Source organism: Lepidothrix coronata, unplaced genomic scaffold (genome assembly GCF_001604755.1).
Source record: "Lepidothrix coronata isolate B3197 unplaced genomic scaffold, Lepidothrix_coronata-1.0 Scaffold61, whole genome shotgun sequence".
Classification (NCBI taxonomy): Eukaryota; Metazoa; Chordata; class Aves; order Passeriformes; family Pipridae; genus Lepidothrix; species Lepidothrix coronata.
In genome coordinates, this window is record NW_016690241.1 from 517,350 (window position 1) to 543,682 (window position 26,333).

The 26,333-nt window shown below is 36.3% G+C and overlaps 1 protein-coding gene across 5 annotated transcripts in view; it reads left to right on the plus strand.

Annotated features, from left to right (window-relative positions):
• SMOC2 (SPARC related modular calcium binding 2) overlaps positions 1-26,333 on the plus strand; it is a 139,143-nt gene that overhangs the window by 54,215 nt on the left and 58,595 nt on the right. For 4 of the 5 annotated variants that reach the window (XM_017817597.1, XM_017817599.1, XM_017817600.1 and 1 more), the window contains 5 exons: positions 1,598-1,704; positions 2,788-2,887; positions 10,346-10,393; positions 14,323-14,406; positions 15,186-15,260. In XM_017817597.1, coding sequence (XP_017673086.1) covers positions 1,598-1,704; positions 2,788-2,887; positions 10,346-10,393; positions 14,323-14,406; positions 15,186-15,260 — 414 coding nt within the window. The remainder of the gene's footprint in view (positions 1-1,597; positions 1,705-2,787; positions 2,888-10,345; positions 10,394-14,322; positions 14,407-15,185; positions 15,261-26,333) is intronic. The other variant, XM_017817601.1, reaches the window with a different exon arrangement.

Sequence of the window (26,333 nt, forward strand, 5' to 3'; positions counted from 1 at the left end):
CACATGAATCCGAGACCAGGAGGGAATTAGGAAGATTAGAATTAAGGGGCCCCAATTTTGTTTTCAAAATGTAAATGCTGAGGACCAGTTTCTGTCCTCATTATGCTACACTTCCACACCAGATTGCCTATGACTTGAAGGGATTTTTTAATGCTAATGTTACCAGGTGAGTTGTCAAAAGCTAGTAGAGATGACCAGTGAAGGATTTATCCTGTAAAAAACATCTCTGCTGTTCCAACAAGTTTCTGTGCTGGTTCTGCGACTGTACGTCTGGATCATACTGGCACAGAGAGGGTGTTTGGGGGATGAGAATTTAGCTGGCTCAGCTGTGTGCTCCTGGGAATGCCAAAACCCTGTCAAGTGTTGTTGCCTCACTGTTCAGATTCTTTTCAATGTGCATCTTGCATAGACTAGAAAGCCTGTCCCTGTGCTTTCAAAGAACTTCATAAGCATTAACGAATCACCCCAATACTCCTGTCTCACAGATATTCACTGGATAGTTTCTGTCAAACAGTCTTTAAACAAAACAAGGATCAGAAGCAGCAAATTTCTCTGCTTGTATGTTTGAGATCATTCTAATTTGGATGTTACAGTCACATCTTGAAATCATTAATACTACCTTAAGCTCACTTACTATTCTCATTTTTCCTGAAATTGCTTAGCTCAAGCAATTTTGCATCAGCAGTTCTGATTCTGCGTCAGCAACATGCTAAAATTTGTAGTGTCTTTAAACATAAAAAAGATACAAAAGCTTATGTTATGTGTCTTTTTCAGCCCTTGGCTGCCTAATTGAAATAAAGTACATGTAATAGACAATATAATTTATTAGACAATAGAAACCCCACTGAATTAAATCTGGCTTGTTTGCTAACTTGTCTTGGGTGGACACCAGTACCAGGTAATGAAGGAAATGGTGCAAGAAATCACATAGTGGACTAAAAAGGACCATGTGTTAGACTTGACTTGAGCCATGTTTAAATCATCAAATTTTAGCAAATTATAAATTAATCATGTCCAAAATTATTATTGAATCACCATCCCAAAAAGTCCCTGTGCTGTACAGTATAATTTATTTTTTTTTTGCCAGTTTGGTAGGGACATCTGTAGTCATAGCTGAGGTTGCTGCCTAACTGTAGTAAGCAGTGTGTAAATTCTCAGTAGGAAGTACAAGGAAGCTATTCTCTTGCTGCCTCCTTTGCCTTTCCTGAAGCACCAGAAAACTGGTGCTGCCATCAGCTCTGAAAGAATATTGTGCAATGGGTGCAATGTGGCAGCTATTGCTGTGTTAAATTGAGAGGAGAAACCCTGTTTGGGTTTCTGCTCTTTGGCAGCATTTAGAACTGAAAGGTTATATCTCTAAACATCTCTCCATTTTGTTTCCCAGTTATGGATTACTGTCCAGAAATTATTATCCTTCACTGGTTTTCTTCCCTAAAAACAATGCAAGTGTTGGTACATTTTCCCTGATTAAAATTCTGTTTCTCTTTACATGAATCTCTTAGCCCTCTTCCTTTTTCAGAATATAGATTCTTTCACAATATAGATTCTTTTCTTCATATTGCATCATTCAACTGACTTGTCTTTTTCTTTTCTTTAGATGTTTCCAGATGTGTGGCTGAGAGGAAGTATACCCAGGAACAAGCTCGTAAAGAATTTCAACAAGTGTTTATCCCAGAATGCAATGATGATGGCACATATAGTCAGGTTGAAAATTTTTCATTTAGTATCTTGCACGGCTATAAAGTCAGAATATGTGTGTTTGAAAAGGGTAAAGAAGAGACAAATGCAATGATGAGAAATGTAATTTCAATTTAAATGTAATTTGTGCTAACACTGACATCAAAAAAATTGAAGGAAAATCCATGTTATGTGCAGAGTCCTTGTTCTTTTTTTCAGAGTTGGCCAGCAAAAGAGCCAAACATTACTATTGTTTGTGTAATACCTTCCCTGTTTTTCTAGGATGAGGCAACTGAGTCATTCTTGCAGCCCCCTGAATACAGATTAGATGGGAAAATACTTGGAATTTCTGATCTGTTCCTGATTTGAACCAGAAATCTTGCGACCAGAGTACACGTCTTAGTGCTAAAGCATGAATCATACAAGATTCTTCCCTATTCTCAACTGAATTTCTTTCCAAGCACATGTTCTGAGACTAATTTACTTAGCTTAGATCATGGAATTCAGAAGGGACACAGTTAGAAGCTTAGCCTATGATACATAGTCCAGTTAAGATCACCTTCTGCCACCTCTGTACTGCATTTCAGTTGTGGATTTGTGCAGAAGACGGTGAGGGAAGTGATGTTGGCCCTTAGGAAATATAATGCAATTGATTTCTAAGTGGAATTCCAAGAGTTTCCTTTCTGACAGCTTGAGACATGAATAATGCTGGCAGAAGCACTCTGTCATGCTCCTTCAGTGGGTGGAACAATATGTTCTTTATGTGGAAAAAACCTCAAGATTGCTTGTTTCAGGAACAGTTTTTGTGTCCCTTGAGAAACTTCCTTGTGAGGTCTTTATAACACCTGCACCTCACTGATTTAAGATAGGGTGTAAACAACCACATATTTCAATAGTTTTCTCTTCAATTTGATTCTGAAGGACCTACCACACTTTGCTTGAAATATGCTGTATGCTAAAAAATCATATATGGGACTGAGATTAGGTCCAATTTGGTTTCCTGTTTTAGGTTCTGTCAATATAGTTTGCTGGATTAGTCTTTTGTACTCACGTGTGTGATTGCTGTGGGATATCTGACGAGCTGCACGTGGTTCATGTTGTTTCTGACAGGTTCAGTGCCATAGTTACACTGGATACTGCTGGTGTGTCACTCCCAATGGTCGTCCTATCAGTGGTACTGCTGTGGCCCACAAAACTCCCCGCTGCCCAGGTAAATCTTGTTTGGCTGGCCAGGATATGACAGTGTGTCATGAATAGCAGAGTTTATCTGTACCATCTTACTAGACTTAAGGAAAAGAATTCTTCATTGGAAGAGCGGTTAAGCACAGAAACAGGTGCTGGTGAATGGCCCATCCCTAGTGGCAAAATTCAGCTGGATGAGGCTCTGAGAAAGTTGGTCTGGCTTTTCATGTAGACCTGCATGAAATCTAAGGTCACCGTCACCCTAAACCTCCCTATGATTTTGACATCCCTCTACTTTATTTGTACTTTAATCTAGCTATTGAAGGGTTTTTCTGCAGTGGTTATTTGTACCATATTTATGTGTCCATATATGAAATCATGCAACTGACTTATGGATATAGTACTTTACGTTGAAACTCTCTTGCACATAAATTCATTGCCAAAAAATTTCAGAGGAATTTGCCTTTTTCAGATATTTAGAGTACAGGAAAAAAACCCATGCCAACAAATAATATAGAGTGGGAATATGTGTTTGTAGCAAAGCCCAGTGAAAGAACTCCTACAACAGATTCCATGAATGACCAAATCCAGAGGAGAAATTAGAACAATAACAAAAAAAAAGCATTAAGAACATAATGAAATCACTGTCTTATGAATGCATAATGAAAGCACTGCCTTGAGTGCTGCCTTTTGTCTTTCCTCAGGACAATTAACAGGTTTAGTCTTTTAGGGATTTGTTTCTGACCCTATTTCATTAAAATTGAAAATAAATATAAATCCCAAGAGTATGAACAGTTGTCAGAATTGCTGTTGAACTCTCTTGAGATTGACAGAATTGCACAAAAATAACTCTACAAATATTTGCTCTCTATCTATTGCATTACTGTTTGTGCTGCAGCACCATTCTCTGTCAGAAGGCCAGAGAAATAGCTTTAAAATGTCAATCCTGTAATGAGAATGGCATTGAAAAAGAGAGTGGATTGAGGCCTTTGAGGGAATTCATTTGGCTTGATCTACTTCAATCATTCATTGAGGTTTTTAATGAATAGGTGGAGGAAGGTAGAGACCATTGAGAAAGTTTCAATAAAGTTTATAAAATGTTAATTTCACTTTTAAGGTCTTTCTTGTTTAAATGACTTGCTGAATCTTCCGTGCATTTTGCCTGAAAGAATACTCTTCAGAATATTCCTTTTGATCCAGTCTGAAAAGTCACTGTGGAATGATAGTCAATTGTGAAAAATAATATAAAATATTCAGAAACCTTAAAATAGAGGTAAATGCACATTCATTTTAGTGTAATTATTGCTTATGACTGGTTTGCATCTTCAGAAGACCCATGGATATGTCTTCTTTAGTTGTGGATGCCCCAATCCTGGAAATGTTCAAGGCCAGGTTGGATGGGGCTCCAAGCAACCTGCTGTAATGGAAGGCATCCCTGCCCATGGCAGGGAGGCTGGAAAGAAATAAGCTTTAAAGTCTCTTCTAAACTATTCTATAATTCTTTGATTCTATAGCTAGGGTAAAGCTTTTGTGCTTCAATGTAATTTTGAGTAGAGGTGCTTTTACATTCCCATAGCCAGGGCTTTCTGAAAGCAGGCTTTCATTGCTTACTCTGCAAAATCCATTTGTAACTTCCTTCCTTCTTGTCCTTTCACTGACATCAGTGAAAAAAGGGCTATGCTGATGCTGAAAGTTCAATAAATAGTTGTTTTTCAGATGTTTCATAACACATACCGCTATTTTTGGCTCAAAATGTTGTTGAGTTACAATACTTTCACTTTTTCTATTTGTACCTGATATTATTGAGGAGAAGCTGCAGTGTAGTTCCAATCTAATTAATAGATTAATATGAGAATTATTCTATCTCTACATTTTACAGAAATGCAAGGTGAAGGTCATAGTAGCACTCAAATTGAATTTAGTAGCTCAGAGATAAATAAAGTGCTCCAGGGCCCAGGTGAGTATGCAGAGTCTGATTTTGCTCCATGGAAGACTGTGGGTAATTTTTCAGTTGTTATGACACCCTGTGGGATTACCTCTGCAAATTTCCTCCCCTTCTTGTATCAGTGTTTTACTGTTCACTACTTCTCCTTTGTCCCTCAGGAAAGAAGTCCAGCTACAGCAGAGTTTGGAAGTAAGACTTGAAATGCTAGGGGATTTTGCAGTGGTATTGGCTAAGAAATCAGTTTTGAGAGATCTGGAAAAACCTTCTCATTCAGCAGAGAAGACAGCTACAGATTTTCTCAGAAAGAACCTTATTATGGTATAATAAGGCAAAACTTTGTTCTTATATCGCAGAATGAAAGTCTGATACACAATTGCACCCTTCTCCCATTTCCCTCTATATATTCAAAATTGCCATCTGTTTAGGATAAGGAATTTTCAGGTTTTTTTCCCCCAAGAATGTTGATGTTTTCCAGATCACCACTGATTCCCGTTCCTGTATTTAGTACGACTATGCACAGGAATTACGATCAAAACTTCAGTGGTTCAACTGAAGTTAAGTAGATGAACTCCTGTTTTAACTAGTATTTTAGGAATGCCATTTCTTCTAATACTGTTGTCCCTAGTCAGTCCAACACACTGCGTCATTTCTAGTCTTGATGAAGGAATTGCCTTGCTATTTTTGATGTTGCAGGCAGACCTCCTGCAATGGTGGCATCCTGACACCAGTATGTTTCTGCATTTTCACATGCTTCCATGTATTCTGTAGGCTTGATGCTATAGTTATTTTAAAAACTTTTATGCAAATATTTCAATTTACATGCACCATACCTTTTTCTCCTGGGATTACTTTTGCCACCTCTACCCTTAAGAGGAGAATGTGTACAGACATTCAAGATGTTTTTGTAATTATTTTGTCATTGGTAATGTGCTACCATGGAATGTGGGAAAATTCCTTATTTTAATGAAAATGTTCAGTTAATTTTCGGTTCTAGGTTAGTTCTTCAGTAACTTCAGATAAGGTTCAAATATACATCCAATCAACTGTGCTATTCCTAAATTATGGGATAATTTTTGCCTTTCATTTTCTCCCAGTGGAACTACCTTTGACTTTGGTGAATACTCAGAAATAAGAAAGAAGAGCATGACAGCCTGTAAGAGTTTGGATTTTAATAGAGGAAATTTGCAGCAGAATTAGGTTGGGCAGTTAAGACTTTGGTTTACTAGTTCCATCTCTTATCCATGCTTCACATTTACGGTGTGATACCAGATATGTGAAGCAGTCTCTACATTTCTCTAACTGCTAATATTGGTTAGCTGCATAATGTGATGGTTCCTAAAATTTGCTCAAGTCTGAAAAGTATCATGTATATTTTTTATGCATCAACAATAGCTGAACGAGCCATTTTTTGCTCATTGGTTTGTTTTGGTTGCTCTTATTTAAGCTGTCTTTTCTGCTAGAGACAAAATATGTGGAAGGATGAAAGTCATAAGCAGCATTAAAAAATGAAGGACTCTTCAACTGTTTTATGTGAATCTTTGCTTTAATTACATCTTTACCCGAAAGAGGCTCTTCTTCCATACTTTCCAGTTTTTCCCACACCAACACTTGGTACTGCTAAGACGCACATGATAAATCTCAGAATGCCATTCTACTCCATGGAAATAATCTTCACTATTGCAGGAGCAATGGGGAGAAGGAGAGTAAATCAAACACATTCCCATGACAGCATTTAAAAGAAAGCTCCTTAAAAATGATGAATGTCCCCTAGTACTTTCACTAAAGAACACCAGACATAAAAAAAGACATTTTTACAACTCTCCATCTCTGTTATCAGCACTTCAGGGAACTACAGAAATTCCATAGTCACTGAGTCCTGGGAAATGGGGCAGAAGTTGAGAAGCAGGTGTTAAATTATCATTGGAAAATACAGCGTTTGCCTATTGTTGGGGTTTTATGCCTTATTAACTATTTTGAACTTCTGCCAGTGAGATTGCAGAGGTATGGAGACATGTTTATTTCCCTGTAAAGAAGTTTTGCTACCTTTTGATTATGACATAATCATGTTTTATGGCCTGAATTTCCCTTTAGAAATTCAGAACTCTTCCAGCCTGTATAGTATTATGATCAGACAATATGATGAAAACAAATATATTTGGGAAGGGAATGAACTTTTAAAATATACAGTATATTGTTTTTGTTAGCTGGAGAAAAATATCCATCCTTGGATCATTCTTTCCCCATACACAGTACTTTGTCTATACATACACATTCAGACACACCTATAGATGAGATAAAAGATAGCATGGGAAGTTTACTTACCTTGATATCTTCATTCAATTATCACATATCAAATATTCCTTGGTAGGAGATCAGAAATCATTATCTAAACCAGAGAATAATAGACTTTCACCTTCTCTTTTAAAGCCCAGTCTTGTATGCTCAGAACAATTGAAAATAGATATGCTAAAATCACAAACCACAAAACTCATATCATGTTCCCTGGAAGGGAATTGTGCCTCAGAAGCTGGTAGAGTGAAACTGGGTGGAACTGTGGGGTTTGCAATAACCTAAGGCATGAATATGTCTTCTTTTTAAAAAGGAAATTAAATTAATCATGGTCATAAATGGATAGATGGCTAAGCAAATTGCAAGCTAGAATGGTACTAAATTCTTCATTAAAGTAATGCTGCTGAATCTAATACCTCTCCTTACCCTCTCCCATTCCATAACATATTTATTTATGTGGTGATTTGGTTGCTTACAGTGTACTGAAAACTTGGAAGCCAATTGCATAGCCCAACTTTTAGAAATTGCCTTTGTTTCTTGCCTTGCGGCAAATGTGAGGATTTGTCAAGAGTATTGAAGATATAATTTCCTAAAAACTTGCAAATGCAACTTCTTATCACCACTGAAGCTAGAAGTATTTCTACCATAAATATATTCAGAAAATGATTAAAAAAAGATAAAAATGCAATAACTCCTCCTTACCTTGGAGACAACAAGAACTGTTTATGCTGCATAAATTGAAAATTTCAGGTGAAACTATGTGAAGGGCACGTTTCTCTTTGTAGGAAATTCTGTGAATATTTTTGTTAACTTCCTAAGACTGTTAAAAAAATGTTAGCCCAGTAAACCTAATTTTCTTAGCATTAAACTAATTTTTTAATGAAATTAGATTCACTATGACAAAGTTAGTCTTTGTAAATGCCACTGTCTTCCCCATTTATCAATTTTCCATGAAAATTTAGGGTAAAAAACTGCAAGCCCAGAAAAAAGAACTTAATTCTCCCTGACTGTACATGAATATCACATAGTCATTCTCACCGTTTCACATATAGAGGGACAAACCTGAATGTATCTGGAAAGATTTCTCTCCTTTTGGTTTAAGATGTGGAATACTATGTATGTTTCACCAATGTGTTAAATTACTTAGGCATGAACTGAATTTAAAGTTCAACTTACACTAGTAGTTCTGAATGTACATAGAGAGACAACGCTGGTGCCAAACTGGGGCTTTACTTGACATGCTGTTTTTGGTGCAGGGGGGTATTAGTGGCATTCATCACACGTATTCCCCCCTGCTGAGACCTCATTTCTAGTCAACAAACTAAAAAATAGTTTAAATGCTTTAGTGTGGGTGAGAATCGGGCCTAAAATCTCTGGATTTGAAAGAAAATTATAATTACAAGCCTGTGAATCAAAACGAAATTCAGATACTACAGAGTTAATTGTAGCTGAATGAAATTTGAGGAAAGATTGGATCACTGGTATTTAGTGCAATTAGAAAAACCTGTAATTTTGTATGTAGTACTTCCGAAAACTGGAACATCTTATTTGAATTCAAGCTGAACCTTTTATCAAATGCAAGCCAAGCACCAAAAAACTCAGATCTACTGGCTTCAGCACAAATGGAAAAATCTGCCTCTTCTTCAGAGTAAATAATATGGATTAGTATTGCAATCTCTTCTGAGCAAACTATCCCAAACACCTTTGGATATAATTCCTACAAGACAGCAATTTTATTTTTCCTGCCTGAGTTGATACTGATGCATCCCTAAGTATATTGAATTTCTGGTGACCCAAAGATAATATAATAAAAATACACTATTGACACAAAAGGAAACACGTCTAAACAAGAATATTTTTGATATGGTGAATCCTTCAGAAGGTAATACCAGCTTGGCTGCATTGCCAGTATTCTTTTATAGAGGCTTTAAAATCATCAGAGCAGATTTGTGACTTTAGGCATCTACCCTCTGGCAGATTCCTTGTCTAAATTTCCTGCTGAAGTAACCATTGGTTCAGCATTGTAGGCAAAGCCTGTGATTTAGTGGGTTCTCTTGTTTAAATTGTCCTTTTAGAACAGATTTATTGTGCTACAAGGTTTGGGGTTTCTTTTACTTTGTTTTAAACACAGTGAACGTAATTATTTCAAAGGGAATAAATTAGGAAAATTAAGGCAACCAAATTATTTCACACACATACAAACATGTGCCAGATGTGTGTTGGGGTCTTTTATTGTTTCATTAAAGCAGGTGTATGTAAGAAGAGACTATGTGTTAAGAATTTATAGACTTCATGCTTTTTAAATTTTGATTACTCCACGTGGGCTCTTCAGAGAGAAAAATACCACTTTTAAAGGTGATTTTTAATGTAACAGAGACAAATAAATTGTTAAAAAGTGTCTAGGAGTTAGAATCATAAAAACAGGTGTAATAATGACACATAAGCCAGAAATAAGGAAATATTTCCGTTTTAAAACCTAAAGCCTCCTGAAAAAAACTACTAAGAAAACTAGTAGAGTCTCCATTTTTTGATGACCTGAAAACAAGACTGGATTCTTGGTTGGAGTCCAGGCTGGTAGAATAAGCTGTTAAAACCCATCTCTTCTAATCTTCTTGACTCCCTTCTCACATCTGCTGTCTCTTTTCCTAAGGGCCACAGCTCTGGGGATGTGCCTGAAAACAGTTCAGGTTCAAACTCAGAATAAGGTGCTGTGTTTCTGCCGCCCCAGCAAACACATGTACTTACCCGCATCAGCATAGGATTTCCACAAGGCTTTGTTTAAGGTGTTTAAAGCAGAAAGTGGCAGTTTTTAATCTGAGCCAGGGCTGGGCTAGAGGCTGAAGAAGCCCCTCAGAGCAGCTGAGGTGTGTGGTCAAGACTTTAAGGGAGCATAAGGGGGTGGTTCTGGGGTGATGCTTCTTACTGCAGAACCTGTCCTTGCTGGGGCAGTGGGGAAGGGAAATGGTGACTCTGCAGCATGTGAGCATGTTCTTGCACTTGTCTATGTAGTGTTTAACATTATCTCTTTTTCAAGTCCTGTGGTGGCCAAGAAGTAGAGTCTGACAGTGTATGGATCGTACACAAATGTAGAAGTCAGGCAAAGCTAAAACCTCTGGTTTGCAAGGGAAGAATTTGCTGAAATTTATTGCTGTAATATACAAAAATGAATCATTAGATCTGAATTGTATTTCTTAGATAACATACTAAAAGAAAAAGTAATATTTTTCGATTAATTCCCTTTTCCAATTGCAGGTTCAGTGAGTGAGAAGCTGCCACAACGAGAAGGTGCAGGCAAAACAGGTAAATATCTTAGTTGGCTGTTAAACAAAAACTAAAATAGCTTTTGGGTAAACTACTGTGATTTTCCATAGATCTAAATCATCACATATTTGTAATGTATTATAACTGCACATACAGTATATATACATGCATACATGTTATTCATTTTACTTTTGCATTGTAGAAATTTAGTAAACTTATGAGTATAAACATATATATATATGCATGTATTTATATATATACATAGGCACTATATTTTTCTAGTTTCAGTCCTACAGAATTTTCACTTCTGTACTGTTTGGAAGGTAGCTTTCCTTCCCATAGCTGTACTCTGAAATATTTTCCCATACTGTTTTCTTGTTCTGGAGGAGAGATTATTCTGTCTGTTTCATAAAGATAACATTCTGCAGTATCAAAATCTTGGGAAACGGAGTCCTCAGTGTATTTCCATATCAATTGATGCTTGAGTCATCTTGTACCCAACACTTTGTTCTAAATTGCGATTAATTCATCTGATGTCTTGTCTTTATGGCCATATAATTGTTGTTGTTAGATACAGATCATGGCGTATATCTTGTTGGAAGAACAAAATCTGAGATGCATCTAACATAGCTGGTAGATTTAAATGAGGGAACTGTCTATGCTTTAAACAAAATTAAAGCTTACACTCTCCAAACACTTGAAACAATTTTAAATACTGAATAGTTCTGTCAGTTACACTGCATAAATTAATTTTAAAGAAGCTACTCATTTTTGTTCTAATGTTTATGCTTACAGGAGCTTTTGCAGTATTGCAATATACCCAACATTTAAATAAACTATAGTGCTGTTAGGTTAAAAAAATGAGTACTTCTTTAAAGGCTAATAATTACAAAATGCTGGAAATTGTTCCTTCATGTATTTCCAGACACACTGTGGATTCCAGTACCCTTAGGCTACCTATTTACTTTAGGTCAGAACTTTCATTTTCAGCTTTGAACTGAATGAACTATTCCATGTATAAAACTTATCTGGAATCCTTTATTTTTGTTTGTGGCCGTGATAGCTGAGTTCTGAACCCTGAATGAACAGTCACAGAACAAGGAAATGAACACAATTTATCAACTGTCCCTTCTCATCACATATGTTTGTGTCTCAAGTGACACGACTGCATTTTACTCATGCCCTGTTTTTATTGTCCAGCACAAGCCTGCAGCACAAAGGGCCTCTGACCGGGTTCCCAGGTGGTCCCTGGTTCTTCTTAAATACTGCTGTCTTCTTCTCTCCACCCTTCTTCCACTGCCTTATGCTTTAAATAAAGTCATGTTGTCAGAGACATCTCAAACTCTGTAGAGACCAGGATCATCTGTTTACCTGTGCTTCAGCTTCACAATCAGTGTAGTAAAACATATTTTGTAGCTCAGCTTGCAAGGGTATAAATAACCATGAAACTCTCTGCTTATCTTTCCTCTGCATGTTCCGGTGGACTAACCAGGGGTGCCTCTGTGGGAGTACCTGCCCATATTGTAGCCCAGCAAACTTAGGCAGGTTCACAGTGTTTTCACTGCTCCCGAAGACATGCTCCAGACCTCCAAGGTGTGGTCTGGAGAACTCTACTCAAGACACTGAATAGTCTTAACGTGACAGTCTCATGTACCAAAATGTCTCATAGATATGGACCTGGCGAGCCACATCTGTTGCAGTTGTGCACCTTGCTTTCTCTGGGTATTCCAATACTAAAGAAAATTTCCAGCTGCAGATATTAGAGCTCAGGAGCTTTCTTTGCATGTTTGTAAATTTAAACATTAAACTGAACAGAAATGAAACTTAAAAGCTAATTCCTCAAGTATCTCCTCTGGCTCCACAATTCTCTCCTCTATCCAAGGAAAATATTCAGACTCTCTGAAAAGCATTGGTGTCAGAGTTGGGACCACATCCCTCTTTTCTGATTCTTTGCTGACTGCAGGACTATGTTCTTGGTAACTGAACGCCGACAGCAAACAGAATTTAATCAGGTTTCTGTTTGAATGTATGCATATATGGACTGGTATGCTTGTGAAAGCCAGGAAGGCCTATGCAATTAGTCTGTGAGATCTCTAGTTCATATAAATCATGAAATATCTGTTGAGTTAAAAAAAAAATAAAATTGATAAACTGTTTTAAATACTCCTTGAACAAAGTTCAGGAAGCCAGTTTTGATTGGCCTGATAATAGCTGAAGTTGCACATTATGTCTAAATTTCAGGTAATAACATAAGACCAAATGTGTCACAAACTGAAATTGTGTACCAAAAGGCGATTTGAAAAATGTCATTTAAATGCAGGTCTGAGTTTCTGGCTTGGCTCTTGGTAATATCTACCTACCATAAATTACCCTTTGGAATTCTGGGTTTTCTGAATCACATACTGATTGATGATCTAAATATATGTCTTGATTTTCAGTACACTAGGATACTCGATGGCCTTTCTGAAATTAATCAATGGTCTTATTCCACCACCCAGAGGACACCACAAAAATGCCAGCAAAACTACTGAGAAGTGTCAGTCTCTTATGGTATTGGAGCAAAGAACCCTGCCATTGTGTGGACATGAAGAATGAGCTCTCTTAAAAGAAATCTTTTTATGCCTTGGTTAAATCATTTTACACTGAAAATAAGTTCTTGTTGCTGCTGCTTTGGTTTTGTGAGAAACATGGAGGTCACTATTCCTTGGATGGAAATTCAGTTTTACCTGCTATCAATATTTACTTGGTATCTATATTTGCTGTGTACTAGGCTGTGACCTCTAGAGGTGAAGGTCAGAGTGCCCCCAAATCCTCTGAATGATTTGCATAAGGACAACACAGATTTAAGAAAACAGAAATGCAGACAACAAAGAGAACAGTAGGCTCTTCTGAATTGCAGTAGCAAGAAATGGAAAGAGATAGTGTGTTAGCCTTAAAGCTGCTACTCTCTTTTACCCTGGTAAGGCTATATGATAGAAGAAGCTTCTCAGTTGCCTTTGATTCTACCTTCTATGAAAATGACAGGAAAACAACCTCGTAACTATTTTGGTCCAAGATCCAATTGTGAACTTGCAAGAAATAGTAATAAAATCTTTGCATATACTGTTTACCTTAGTCTTGGAGTTAGCTTCATGTTACAGGAAACAGTAATGACTGGAAAATCTGTACTAGCATGGCCTCCTGAGTCATATTGACTCAATATTGACAATAATTTTAAATAGCAATAACATAATAAGGTAAAGATGGATCTTTGGTACTGTTCTTCCTAGTAAATGTTAATTTAAATATTTTTTTTGTTGAATTTTTCTTTTCCAGCACTATGTCCACTGTGTTTTACTGACCTTATGATTTCTCACATCTTCTTGTAATTTTTGTAATTTTTCCTCCCTCTTTTCTTGCAGTAATTGTTGGTAGTGGATGGATGGAGAAGGATGACCAGAGGATAACGGTTGTGCAAACAATAGTCTGGTTATATAATCTGTGAACCTTACTTATAAAATCTGCAAATCCTGCTTATAGAATCTGCTTGACTCTTAAAATAGATCCTTCTGTGCTAAAAAAACCTTTTATTTTAAGGCATCCAGTGGTTTGCAGCCACTCATTCTCCCCAGACTGTTTTTGCTTTCACAGGTTTTACTTATTCTGTACATTTATCTAATTACTTCTTTATAAATGGTGATTTATCACTAAAATCTATAGGTATCAATGTGCAGTATTAGAAATTAAGAATTACACTCCAGAGAGCAACTTGATCACGTCATGCATCATGAAAGACCCTGCAATAAATTCATCCACAACCTAAAAACCCATCATTTTGTAAAATGGATTCTGTATATGTAATAAATCTATGCTGTGTAGTGCCTATAAAAAATGTTTAAATTATTGTTTATTTACTGGCCGGGGCTATGTGCAAATCATTATTATCAATCATATATGTACACTTATTTAGCTTACTCTCATAATTGTAGTCTCCTTGCAAATCTTTTCCATTCTGAATTCAGATGATGCCTCAGCTCCTGCACTGGAGACACAGCCTCAAGGTGATGAAGAAGGTGAGTAAACTTAGCAGTGTGGTACTAAACTATGTAATTAGGGACTATATTCCACAATATCAAATGCTACCTTAAGAGTATTTACAATTGCTGGGTTAGTTGCAAGAAATTGCAAGCATCTGTACCTTGTTCAGGAACAGCAAAGACAACAAGCACAATAGAATATTTACTTACAACAGTGAATTTTGTGGGATTGATTTGAGATAACACTTTAGCTGTGGAGACCAGCATCAGCAAATTTAGTTGTCACTACTGAGGGCGGATACAGGTTTTAAACTTGAGCCAAAGTGCAGGTTAAAACTGTATGTTCAAATAAAGAAATTAAAGGGTAAATTCTACTCTCAACATATTGCCTAGTAGTATTACTGTTAAGGTTGATGTTTTGTCAGGCTTACTTGCCTCTTCAGAATTTTGGTGCTCAGTAAATGTAAAGCTCAAGGCCTAAATGCAATAATAGTTTTATGTTATGGCTGCCTTGCGACGCTCTGCAAATCTTGCAGAATCTGAATTTATTATATATTTTGGGTCCACACTAGGAGATTTTTATTCTGATTAACATAATTTTAGTCTACAATTTTTCTTTCAACCTTTTGTACAAATAGGATAAGGAAGGGACTATTCATGCCTTTGTATGTATAAAAGTTTTGACTGTCCTAATACAAACCAGTGTACCTTTTCTTTTAGACCTAAGTAGCTATAAAATTAGCCACTTATTTAGTTGCTAGCCTTTAAGAAATGTTAACATTTATAAGTTATTTTCTATTGCCTTTTTTTTCTAGATATAGCTTCTCGTTATCCTACACTGTGGACTGAACAAGTAAAGAGTAGACAAAACAAAACCAATAAAAGCTCAGGTAAGAAACTTATGTTGCCCTTACTTTGTAAAGCTCCTGTGAAGACACTCTCATTGTAGGATAGTGACTTAATGATTTGCGTGATGATGACTTAGTAAGCATTATAACTTCTTTTTAGAGAGGAGTGTTTTTGTCCAGACTTTATTTGCCTAAAATGATACTAGTCCACTAAAGTCTCTGGCTTACATCTATTTGCACCTGTTAGTGGGTTTGACATTTAATTTTTGCATCCTCTTTAGTTCCCTGTCTCTTTGTTATCTCCTTTTTTTTGGATGATGTGTAGTAAGAAGGTGTTTGTAAAATGACAGTGTGGGTTACATTTGTTTGGCAGTAAATCTTAGGAGGCAAACTGGAAAAAAACAAACTCCATCAGAAACCAGTTGCCAGCAAACAGGACTTGGAATGACAGTGCTATCAGCTTTTTGCTACATCAGTCACCTGTTATTTACAGACGGATCATCAGCTTAGAGTGAATTACTGATGTTGCTTTTTAAAAATAATTGTTGAATTCTGGTTTTACTTATTTTCACCACTCTTCATAATTGAGCTTTGTAGACCTGGACTAGGAATGTCAGGTGAACGTCCTAAGACCGAAGTCTCTATAATATTCAGATGCATTCAGTACTTTGGTGGATTATAAATTTTGATGCCTTCATCACTGTTTCTTCCTTTCAGTGGGATAAACTTTAGAGAATCTTCCTTGTCTCTTTTTCTCTTGAAAAATATTGAGTTTGAAAAGAAACATTAATGATGCAGGCTAATATTCAGTAAATCACCCAAAACCATGCTTGAAATCCAGTAGAAATTTAAGTTATGCTTTACACTAAGTACCACACTGAAGTATTTTACTGAATTGAGGCCTAAAAGGATTTAAAAAAAGACAAACAGTCATCATAAGAAAGAAAGCAAGGCATATCCTTACTAAGACATTTACAGATTCCTTTATAAGCGCTATTTTTAACATGAGAGCAATAATTATTAATACTTGTTCCTCTCTTTGATTCTTCAGAAGGTACTTAAAAGAAGGTACTTAAACACAGTGTCGACAACAGTTTGAAGCAAATACTTTTCATGCTGGAGATTTGTTCTGTCATTTCTTTTGCCAGAGTAAGCAAGAATAGAATTCTTTTGGGATTTCTGTTGTGTAAAATTCATGCATAGAAATTAGTCACTTTTAGGAGTGTTTAATTTTTACAGTGCTAGAGACTTGATCTAAAGCAAGACTTCTAGATGCAGCTGCTGGAAGCCAAATCTTCAAAACACACACACACAAAATAAAAGTTGGGTTTATTTCTGGGAACTTGTTACCTCCAGTCCATCTAAAGATATATTCACAAAAGGAGACAAACCAGAAGCACAGTTTATCTGTCTTATGACTGCTAGCCCATGGTGCATTAGCATCAAAAGCATCGTGTTGGACTTGCTAACAGGACTTGCTCACAACTGTAGTGCCGTACCTAGATTAGCAGAAATAAGAGACACTATGTAGCCAAACTTGCTGTAATTTGTGAGTGTACCTGATGTGCCAGAAGAGACTACTGCACTCTCTGCTGTATCTTCTCTTGTATGTGTAAAATGACTTAATCAATCTACGTGCTAAAAACATTGTTTTCAACAGTTGTGGTAGACAGTATCTCTCTTCCAGACTCCCAGGTATAATGTGTGTCAGTGACCGTATATTTACAAGTAGTTTTTGCTGGCTGAACAGCACTGATATTCAGTAAACATGTTTTTAAGGTCTTCAAAAAGCCAAGATTTTTCCTTTATTACCTCTCAGAGTTGTGCCAAGGGTTTTGGGAACATCCATAGGGAATGAACTCTGGACTGTTATGTGTACATAACAGGAAAGACTTTGTCACTGAATCCAGTGGATTGTAAACTAACTACCTTCCCACTTCCAAGCTTCAATATAAAGGATAAATATAGATGTCTTCTTTATTCAGTTTGCTTAGCAAACTCTGATTCAGGCTTGGTCATAAAAACACCAGAAAGCTTATTGAAAAGTGTTTGTCCGAGTAAAATGAGTAGAATTTTTGTCTGCATAGGAACTGTGTTTATAAGACAAAAAAATGAAGCCAAATTTAGTTATAATAGGCTACATTTTCTTTTGTTGTTTTGTAGTATCCCAAGTGCTTTCAAAGAAATTCTTGGGCTACAAATAACACTATCACCTAGCCCTGCCTATAGAACATAACTTTAACTAAAAAAGCAAACCCTAACAATTTCAAGCAGGCTACAAATATCCTACTTAAAAGCTGTCTCTTTTAGTCTGTGTTGCTTTTTTTTCTCTAGTTTTTACCTGAATATATGATCTAGTATGTCATGATCAATATATCATGGTCACAAAAAAACTTCTCTTGACCCGAGAAAGTTTTTTGTGAGCTAAATATCACAGATGAATACATTAAATTTATTGTACCCATCCTGAAGTGGTTTGCTTTTGCTACACTACAAATGACCTGCCAGTTACAAGTAGCCAGTAAAATCAGCATAAGTTTTCAGGCTTTCGAAAACAGAAAGTAATGGCTCAGGAAATTCTAGTTTATATTAGTTATCCAGTGCATTCATTTGATTAAATCAGCCTAAATTAATTTAACTTGGAGTAATGGCATTTGCAAGATTTACATATGCAAGTCAAGGAATTAGTGTATTATATATCCATTTTTTATAATGACTTCCTAGTGTGTATTCTTTTTGTTGGCTCAGAGAAATAAGCCTTTGCTGCTCACTAAAGGCACTTGTGGAGTGGTATTTAATCTATTAGTTTTTGAGGACAAAATGTCACTCCTGGCAAAAACCCCATCAACTTTGGGTCATGGTACAATAACTCTGTTTAAAGTGGTTTATCTCCATTTTTGCTCTTTTTGTACATTGAAGATGATTTTCAGAATACTTTTTCTTTCCATAATTAGGAAAAAGTATGCACCTCATTGCTAAAATAATGTAGTTTTTGCTGAGATTATGTTTTATACATATGCATTAGTGCCTTTGCAAATATTTTGTGAATATCCCCACACTCCTCATTTCTTTCTCCTTTTCACAGAAAATATTGTGGATTGGTCACATCAGATTGACACAAACAAGAATTATAGGAACAGCTATCACAAATAAACAGAAAACATTGAATATGGGAGTATATGGGTTCCAATTAAGGCATTAAAAGGTAGCAGCCTACACGCTGCTGGCTTTATGTGTATTCAGTGTCTGAACTCCTGTTGTAGAGGAGATGTAACCAGTGTGGTCAGTGTAGCCTAGAGAGCCACCCACCAGGTCGTAACAGCATTGTAAAGCTAACTAGATAACTGGACCTCTCTAAGTATGGTGACTAGTTTAGCTCCCTAGCCGATATAAAGGTGTCTATGCTTTAGATGAACTTATTCACACACTGGTATCACTTGAAAATCCAGATGCTATTCTTTCAGAGCTTTAGTATTTTGTAAAGACCAGAGGACAGAAAGTTTTTTGCCTTGAAGAAACTGGATATTTTGGACTATGTTCTTAGCAATTGCCAGTTTCTGAGGCTTCAAAGCTCGGTGCAACTTGAATGTGTATGGAGAAGACAGTGCAGATACTTTCCCATTACCTAACAGGGAAAGTGCTGTTCCCTGAGGAGAACTCAGGTTGGACTGTAGAACTCTTAGGTTTTCCTTGCTACATCTTCTCTATCAGCAGTATATATACCTGTGGGATTCTTGGGAACTAAGTGTGACTTTTTCAGAGGATGTATGCCATTTTTTGAGTTTGAATATAGGCAAAGAAAGTGTAGTTTAATCCTTTTCACAATTCCCAGTGAAGCTTCAGATTAATTTTCTTAGCTTGAATTTAAGAGCCATTATTTTCTGTCTGTTGTGGAAGCACTTCCATGAAAATAAATAAGGTGAGTTTAACTGTTAATATTTCTAATGTTCAAAAAGATTCTTAAAGTGCGAGTAATTTCTAAGTAGAATCTGTACACCAAAGAACAAATCATACTTAGCGTAAAATTTCATTAATTTTGCAAATACAGGATACAAAAAGTCATCCATAATCTGAAATATACTTACATAGGTGCTTAAGGACTTTAGAGATTCTGGTGATAATGTAATTCAAGATAAAGAAACAGAGTTGAATAATGTATTATTGGCTAAGACAAGGTACAGTTGCATCTATTTATTATTCAGTTCTATTCTCTTATTGTTAACACTTTAGTATTCTGTTTCCTTAAAAATTTAATAGTGTGTCATTCTTAGCACTAATGATTCATATGTTCATTGATCACATATTTATTGATTGTATATTTAATGAGCATTATAAAGCGATTGCAAAATCGGTATTTGTTTTGTGGATAATCTAGTATGAGCAGCAAAATAGAAGAGAGGAAGAAATTGTTGCATTTCTTCGTAGTTTACTGTACTTGATTGGATTCATGTGTTAAATTTTAAATACATTAAATGAGTGGGGAGAAACTGAATGTCCCTGTCAGTCAAGAGCAGAACTCCCAGACCATGTTTGAACCATTCATACTCTGACTACATGCTACTATCACCTGATAGATCACATTTCATCTGGATCAGGCATAGACACGTGACACAGTGTTTGTGCAAGCTTCATGCTTTCTGCTATCTTTATGCTTGTGTGCTTTAAGCACATGCTAGAGGGCAAGCCATACATGATCCAACACAAAATAAGGTTGACTCAGAGGAAAACCTGGTCTGCCATTAAGACTTGTGAGGCAAGGTCAGGTTGTAAAAATTCTGAACACATCTATGCAAAGAGCAGTGGATTCAGAATTCAATGTCTCCTCAAACTATGGCTTTAGTGACTTCACAGATGCCCAAATTTCAGCCACTGGATCTGGATATTCTGGTAATGTAAAATCATCATCATTTTTACTTCAGCTGTGCACACATGGAAGGAACACTTAGCTTTTTGTTTAATTTTCTGACACAATGGATTGTTTGTTGCTGCCTTTTTAATACAAACTATCAGTTTCAGGGCTTTAAAAATCTGTTACAAGATTTTATCAATTAGTCCCAGTGAGCTTGATCCAACAGGAGTTTCATTCTCAAAATACCATCTGGGAAAACACTGACATGCACATACATTAATGTGGTATGGACTGCCTGCAAATGCAAACGAAAACAGTTGGTATAATGTCTACTGAGAATACCTTCTTAGTAGACTAAAATTGTGAAATTTAAAGTGATGTTGTAAATAACTATTATGTCTGTATGTATACCAAATAGCTGCTTGCATTTATCTGTCTGTATAGTCTGAATCTGTTGGCAAAACCTGCAAGTGAGACTGACTACTATGACAGAATGACATTCTGAGAGTTGAACACTGTTTTTTTGCCTTGTCATCTGACAACTTTAAAGCATTTGTACATAAGAGTTTTTCTCACATGGAAACTATGTTCGTTGTCAATGAGGTTTCTGTCTTGGTATCTTGCTATGTTTTGTTTCTCAGAGGCAACTGTTCCAGTGGGATCCCCATGCACAGATCATTCCCTGAAAGTTACCTTCTTATAAAGGACCAAGAAAAACCTTGTTCCATACTCCAAACTGAACCTGACTAACTTCCTCCTGCTGTGCCTATCCTGACAGAAGTCAGTCTTGGAGTTAAAAAAAAATCTTCATGAAAAAACCCAAACCCAACATCTTTCTTTCAAAGGAAATAAATGTAAGAGTTTGTGTGTCTGCCCAATTACATCAATTCTAATAGCCATTCCTTTCTGAGCATAGGAAAATTAATAACTTAGAGACAGAACACTGAGTAACAGCTCAGTGACTTTGTATTTATTCTCATTAATTGTTGCATTTTCCAGATGTTGCTTTTAGTATTGACTGAAGATAAACTACATGCAGTTGAAGTTGTGTGAGCTAGCAAGAAAAAAAATAAGATCCGACTGTGTGTTTCCACTTAAGTATTTATTACAAAATAGTTAGAAGTGTTCTTGAAGTATTTTGAATCAGGCTTATTTTGCAATGTGAAGATTTGAGATATGAAACCAGTTATAACAGAAGGAAATAAAAATGGATATCATATTTAACTGAGAAAAGAACACAGGCAAGAGGGGGAAGAAAATATTTTAAAAGCTTGTTGCCTCTCTGTTTCAGCAGGGTTTCCTAGGAAGTTGTGTGTTGGCCTGCAGAACCCTGGCTAATCTTCCGTTCTCAAATTTCATTGTATTTAGCATAAAAGGAGGGACAGGCAAGGAGAAGTCCTACTTGCTTTTGCATTAAGCATATATTGGACACTCAGAAATTGAGTTAAAATTAATATATAAAATATATTTGCATAGGAGAAGAGCCTGAGCAAAAGTGCTCCATTAGTTGCAAACCACTGATTTACCTAGGAAAACCAGAATTTTTTCCCTGTTATAACCTCATTTTAGCTGTAAAGACAGTGTTTCCTTCCAGCAATTAGTGAGGTGTGAGCCACACTCAAACATGGGATTTGCATTTCCAAACTTGTATTGTAAGGGCAGCCACTAGCTGTAGCTGGAGAAGTAGAAGTATGGTAATAAGCTGCTGAAATATATCCATCTCATGCCTTCATAGGGCCTAGTGTATCTGATATCATCATGGTCTAAAAGTTACAACAGACTACTGTAAATCTGTGATATTCTGGCATGGAGGTTTAATAATCCAGAGCACCTGAAACGGAATTGACTTGAACTCTAAAAACCTCAATTCCAGTCATGAAAGGAAAGAAGTATTGATTTTAAATGTCTTCAAACATATCAAATGGTTATTAAGTTCACACACGGGTTCTGTCAATGGGAACTCAGTCCATTACAGATGGGCAATCAGTCTCTACCAAATTTTAGATGAGTTCAAGTCTATATATTATTGCTGTGAACTTCATAACTTGGACTCATCTGCAGGTCAACTCTCTACACAAGAAAAGGCACTAGCATTTTTTCATGACATCTACAGCAAGTCTGAATGTTTTGTGATAACCACAGATCTGACTTTTGGGCCTTGTAAAATCCGCAGGTGCTGAAAGACATCAGCTGGTGATAGAACATTTGTTTTTTGGCCTGTTGCCTCAGCAACCTGTACATGGAAGTCAAAGAGAAAAGCATTATGAGGGAGTTTAGTAAGAAAAACTGATAAAGAAGAAGACTGGAAGCTTCCAGAACAACAGTCTTACGGCCTTCTCAGACTCTATGGGTTGGCTCTGCTTGCTAATTCACTAGATGTTCACTTTAGAGTTCATGAATGAGCTCAACTATTTGGACTGAATGATAATTTCTGATTTGTATTTTACTCTTAAACCAGTACTGTTAAGAAACTGCTGGGGAGGGAGATGTGTAAGGCACTGTCACAACTTATATCCGCTACAGTCTTATTTTTAAATATTTTGAAGAGTAGGAGGTAGTTCTCTTTCTTCTCTTTCATTTGTTGTTGTTTTCCTGGCAAGTACCACAATAGTTTCAGAGTAGAATTATTTTTGAATATTGGTGGCAGGATACCCCTTGGCAGCTGAAAAACTCCAGGTTTTGAAACTACTAATTCACACCATTAAGGCTAACCAGTAAATGGTTGACTTCGTGCCTAATAGAGAACTTTGTTTTACTTTTCAGCAGCAATTTTTGATAATATCCTATTCTTGATTTAGGTATTACGCAAAGAGAGAACAATACTCTTCACCCTCTTCACCTTCTTCACCTGTGAACAAAGTTACTCGTCATACTCTGGTTCTCTTTCTTTTCCTTGCCTTGCTTTGCTTTGCCTGTCCTAAATTGGGAAAAGAAAATTACTGTTTTCTTTCAGTTCTTTCAGCCTCTTCCAAGAAGGTAAAACTTTCCAGACCTCCTGACCTCCTGACAGTGCTTGTATATTATGATTCATTCTTAATTTGTAGGCTGCTGGATCATGCTTATTATAGAACTGTCCTATCTTTAATAATCCTTTTCACAAGAATTTCCATTTATCTTCATTTACTTTTACATATTAGTTCAAAACTTTTAGAAAGATCAAGCAGTGACATTTCCAGGTTTTTCCTTCCACTACAGGGGAAGATCCTCCCATCCTAAACCATTAAAAAATAGAGTTCTGTTTTACATCCAATTGATGTTCTTTATGCTCAGGATGTTCCAGGGTTTCATTAGACCCCCACTGTGGGGAAGAAAAAAAAATCTGTTTTATGCAAGGTTGATAATTTCTATTTTACTGCGTGTGTTAAAATTTGATGCCAAAAGATAGTAATCTTTCCTGACCATTTTTAATTACATCACATTACTTTCTGCAGCAAGTAAATGACATAAAAGTCCTCCTTGAAGTTCTTTCGTTTTCAGACATTCACTCCCCCACCTACCCGCAGCTTTCTATGGTTTGCCAGACATCAGATTGCATAATCAGAAAAGCATAAATAAGCTCCATAAATCCTAAGAGGGATGTCAACCTGTCTATATTTTAATGACAGATGTAAAAAAAAAAATCACATAAATCATATCAATGCACAGAAATATATTAGACTGGATCATATCTAATGCCATAATCTTTCTGGAAAATACATAAAACTTTCAGTCAAGACAGTCTGGATCTGGCTATGGCTATACTATGATTGTTGTGTGGTATATAGAAGATAGATCTTCCAATGAGGTAAACAGTAAGAGCTGCCAGACCTTCCATCATCATCCCAAAGAACTGATAGTTAGGAGAAAATGCCTGTGTTCCATGCAGAGATGCAGTTTTCTCTTCTTTAAGTCAAATAACTGATTGTGCACCCTTCCAATAATTAAGCAAGTAATGTTTGAAAAAGAAGCCAAAACCAGTTATGTGAACTGTGGAATTCTGCTGCTTGATCTGCACAAAAAATCTCTGACTGCTGTTAATGGAAATACAGACCATGAAAGGACCAGTGGTTACGTAACCTATTGCTTGGTAGATCAGCTTATGGCTAGTCACAGTGGCTTAAATTTGGAGGGAATTTTACTTGAATGATTTATCATGTATGACTTCCAGCATTCTTATTTGCCAAATAATATATCTCTGAACAGAATTCCTGAAGAGACTGACAGCTCATGCTACAGTTCATGCATTGCTTAATTATTTTAAAAAAAATTCTTGTCTTTTTCCTTAAATCTTGAAAAAATTTCCATGTCATGCAGAAACTTACAAGGCTTCATCATTAATTTTAGTGTTTTCCACTTGGTACAAAAGTAAGAGAAATTCAATTCCTACAGGCACTTACTTTTGTGCAATGAGTGTGCATTGGCCACCTGTCTGCAATGAAGCTCTTGCATCAGTCCAACTCTTTACAGCAGTATCTGCTTTTAGGAACTGCTAAGGTCCCAGGTTAATGCTGTCTTCCACGGATCCTTTACCCTTGCCTGCCTTTAATTCAATGCAGTGGGTTTTTTGTTTGTTTCCAGCGTAGAGTCTCCTTTCCATGAAAAGACACACTAAAAGTCATAATCAGAGCAAGGGAACTCGCTCTAGTCAAATTACATTGCTCAAGTACATAAACCCACTTTGAGATCTTTTCATCTGCAAGGTCTGTCTATACCTCAAGTACTGTACTATTACTGGCTTGCTTTTCATTTTCACCGCACTCTGTCCATCATGCTCTGTCGTGTCTCAAATCAGATTGTTACAGATAAATGCTAGACGTTACCTTTTTCCTGCACTCTGTACTGCCTAGGAATAACTGTTTAGGAGTAACATTGTTGTATTGTTACACTGCATAGTATTGTTGCCATAATTCTATGCTACTGGAAAAGAAGCAGTGATTTAAAAGACAGATCGCTGTTTTTCATTCAGCTATTTTTAATACCTGTTTTAGTTTAAAAACAGCAGGTCAAGTGTCTGCATTTAGCCACAAATAAAATTATGTTTAAATAAGATTAAGACTTTAAATTAAATTTCAGATCTTAAATTCTCTTGGTGTGTTGCAAAACACAAGAAAAAAGAGAGGACTAAGCTTAATATACCGAACTAGTTGAAAATGCAGCCTTCCATGGAACCATGAGATTTAATAGGGAACTTTTTAAAAAAAGTTAAGCATGTTCACTTAAAAAAAAAAGTATCTTCAAGACAAAAATTCAAAGAACAAAAGAGTAGTTCCTAAAGCTTAGTGGTTTTGGTTCAAAACTCAAAATCTTGATTGTTCACTGTAATGTCTTGTTGGATCAGTAATTTTGAAACCTCATTAGTTCCTTCTTTTTTGAGGACTGGGGTCCTTAACGTGACAGTACATGCAGGACATAAAGGGGTCCCCTTTCTATAAACTCGGAGATACTTCAGCCAGTTTGTAGGCATCTTGGATTTTGTGATTCTCTGTGAAGTTCAACACACAGAAACAGCTTGTTGTGGGGTTTTGTTTTATTCTCATTTAAAAAATCACCTTTTTATCAAAACCAAACACTTTGAATGAAAAAAGTCTTTTCATTTAAAGACTTGGTTTTCTGGCAAAGATAGTCACAAGGAAATTTTTCAATCAACTATATTATAGTCATAACAAGCTGTGAAAAAATTTGTATTTTTGCCACTTAAACTGTGTTACCTTGTCCCATTGTTTTCCAGTGAGATCTTAGTGTCATTTAAACTTACCACTTCTGTTCTTCAGTGAATAAAGATGACCTATGAAAGGACTTTTATTTCCTCTATTTGAATTAATGCTTAGGTGCAGTTTTTGTTGCACTTAAATGCATTATAAATACATAAATTTCTCAAATGTGAGTGACCTGTACTGCTCTTGAAATTTTTCCAGTGCACCCGATTAGACCAAGGCAGCAAACTGGTTGAGGTTAGGTCAGGAAACAGAGGAGTAAAAAGTCAAATTAAGGCCTCTAGTGCCCCTGAAAGTTGAGATAGTTTTAGCAAGAAAGATAGAAAATAGTTCAGAATTGCATTATCTGTTCAGGTTGAAACTGTAGGAAGGGTTGAGTGTCTTCCTCCGTCACTTGGCCAAATTTTCACATCTGTATTGACGTGAATTCTAAAAGATATAAGAGCTGACAAAGACTGATCCCGATGGTCATGTTTACTTGTGGTTTAGTTAATTCATCCACATACTCTGTTACCATGGAGAGTCTCAACAGAGTCAGGGGTGTGATTAGTTGCAGAAGCTCATGGCCAACAC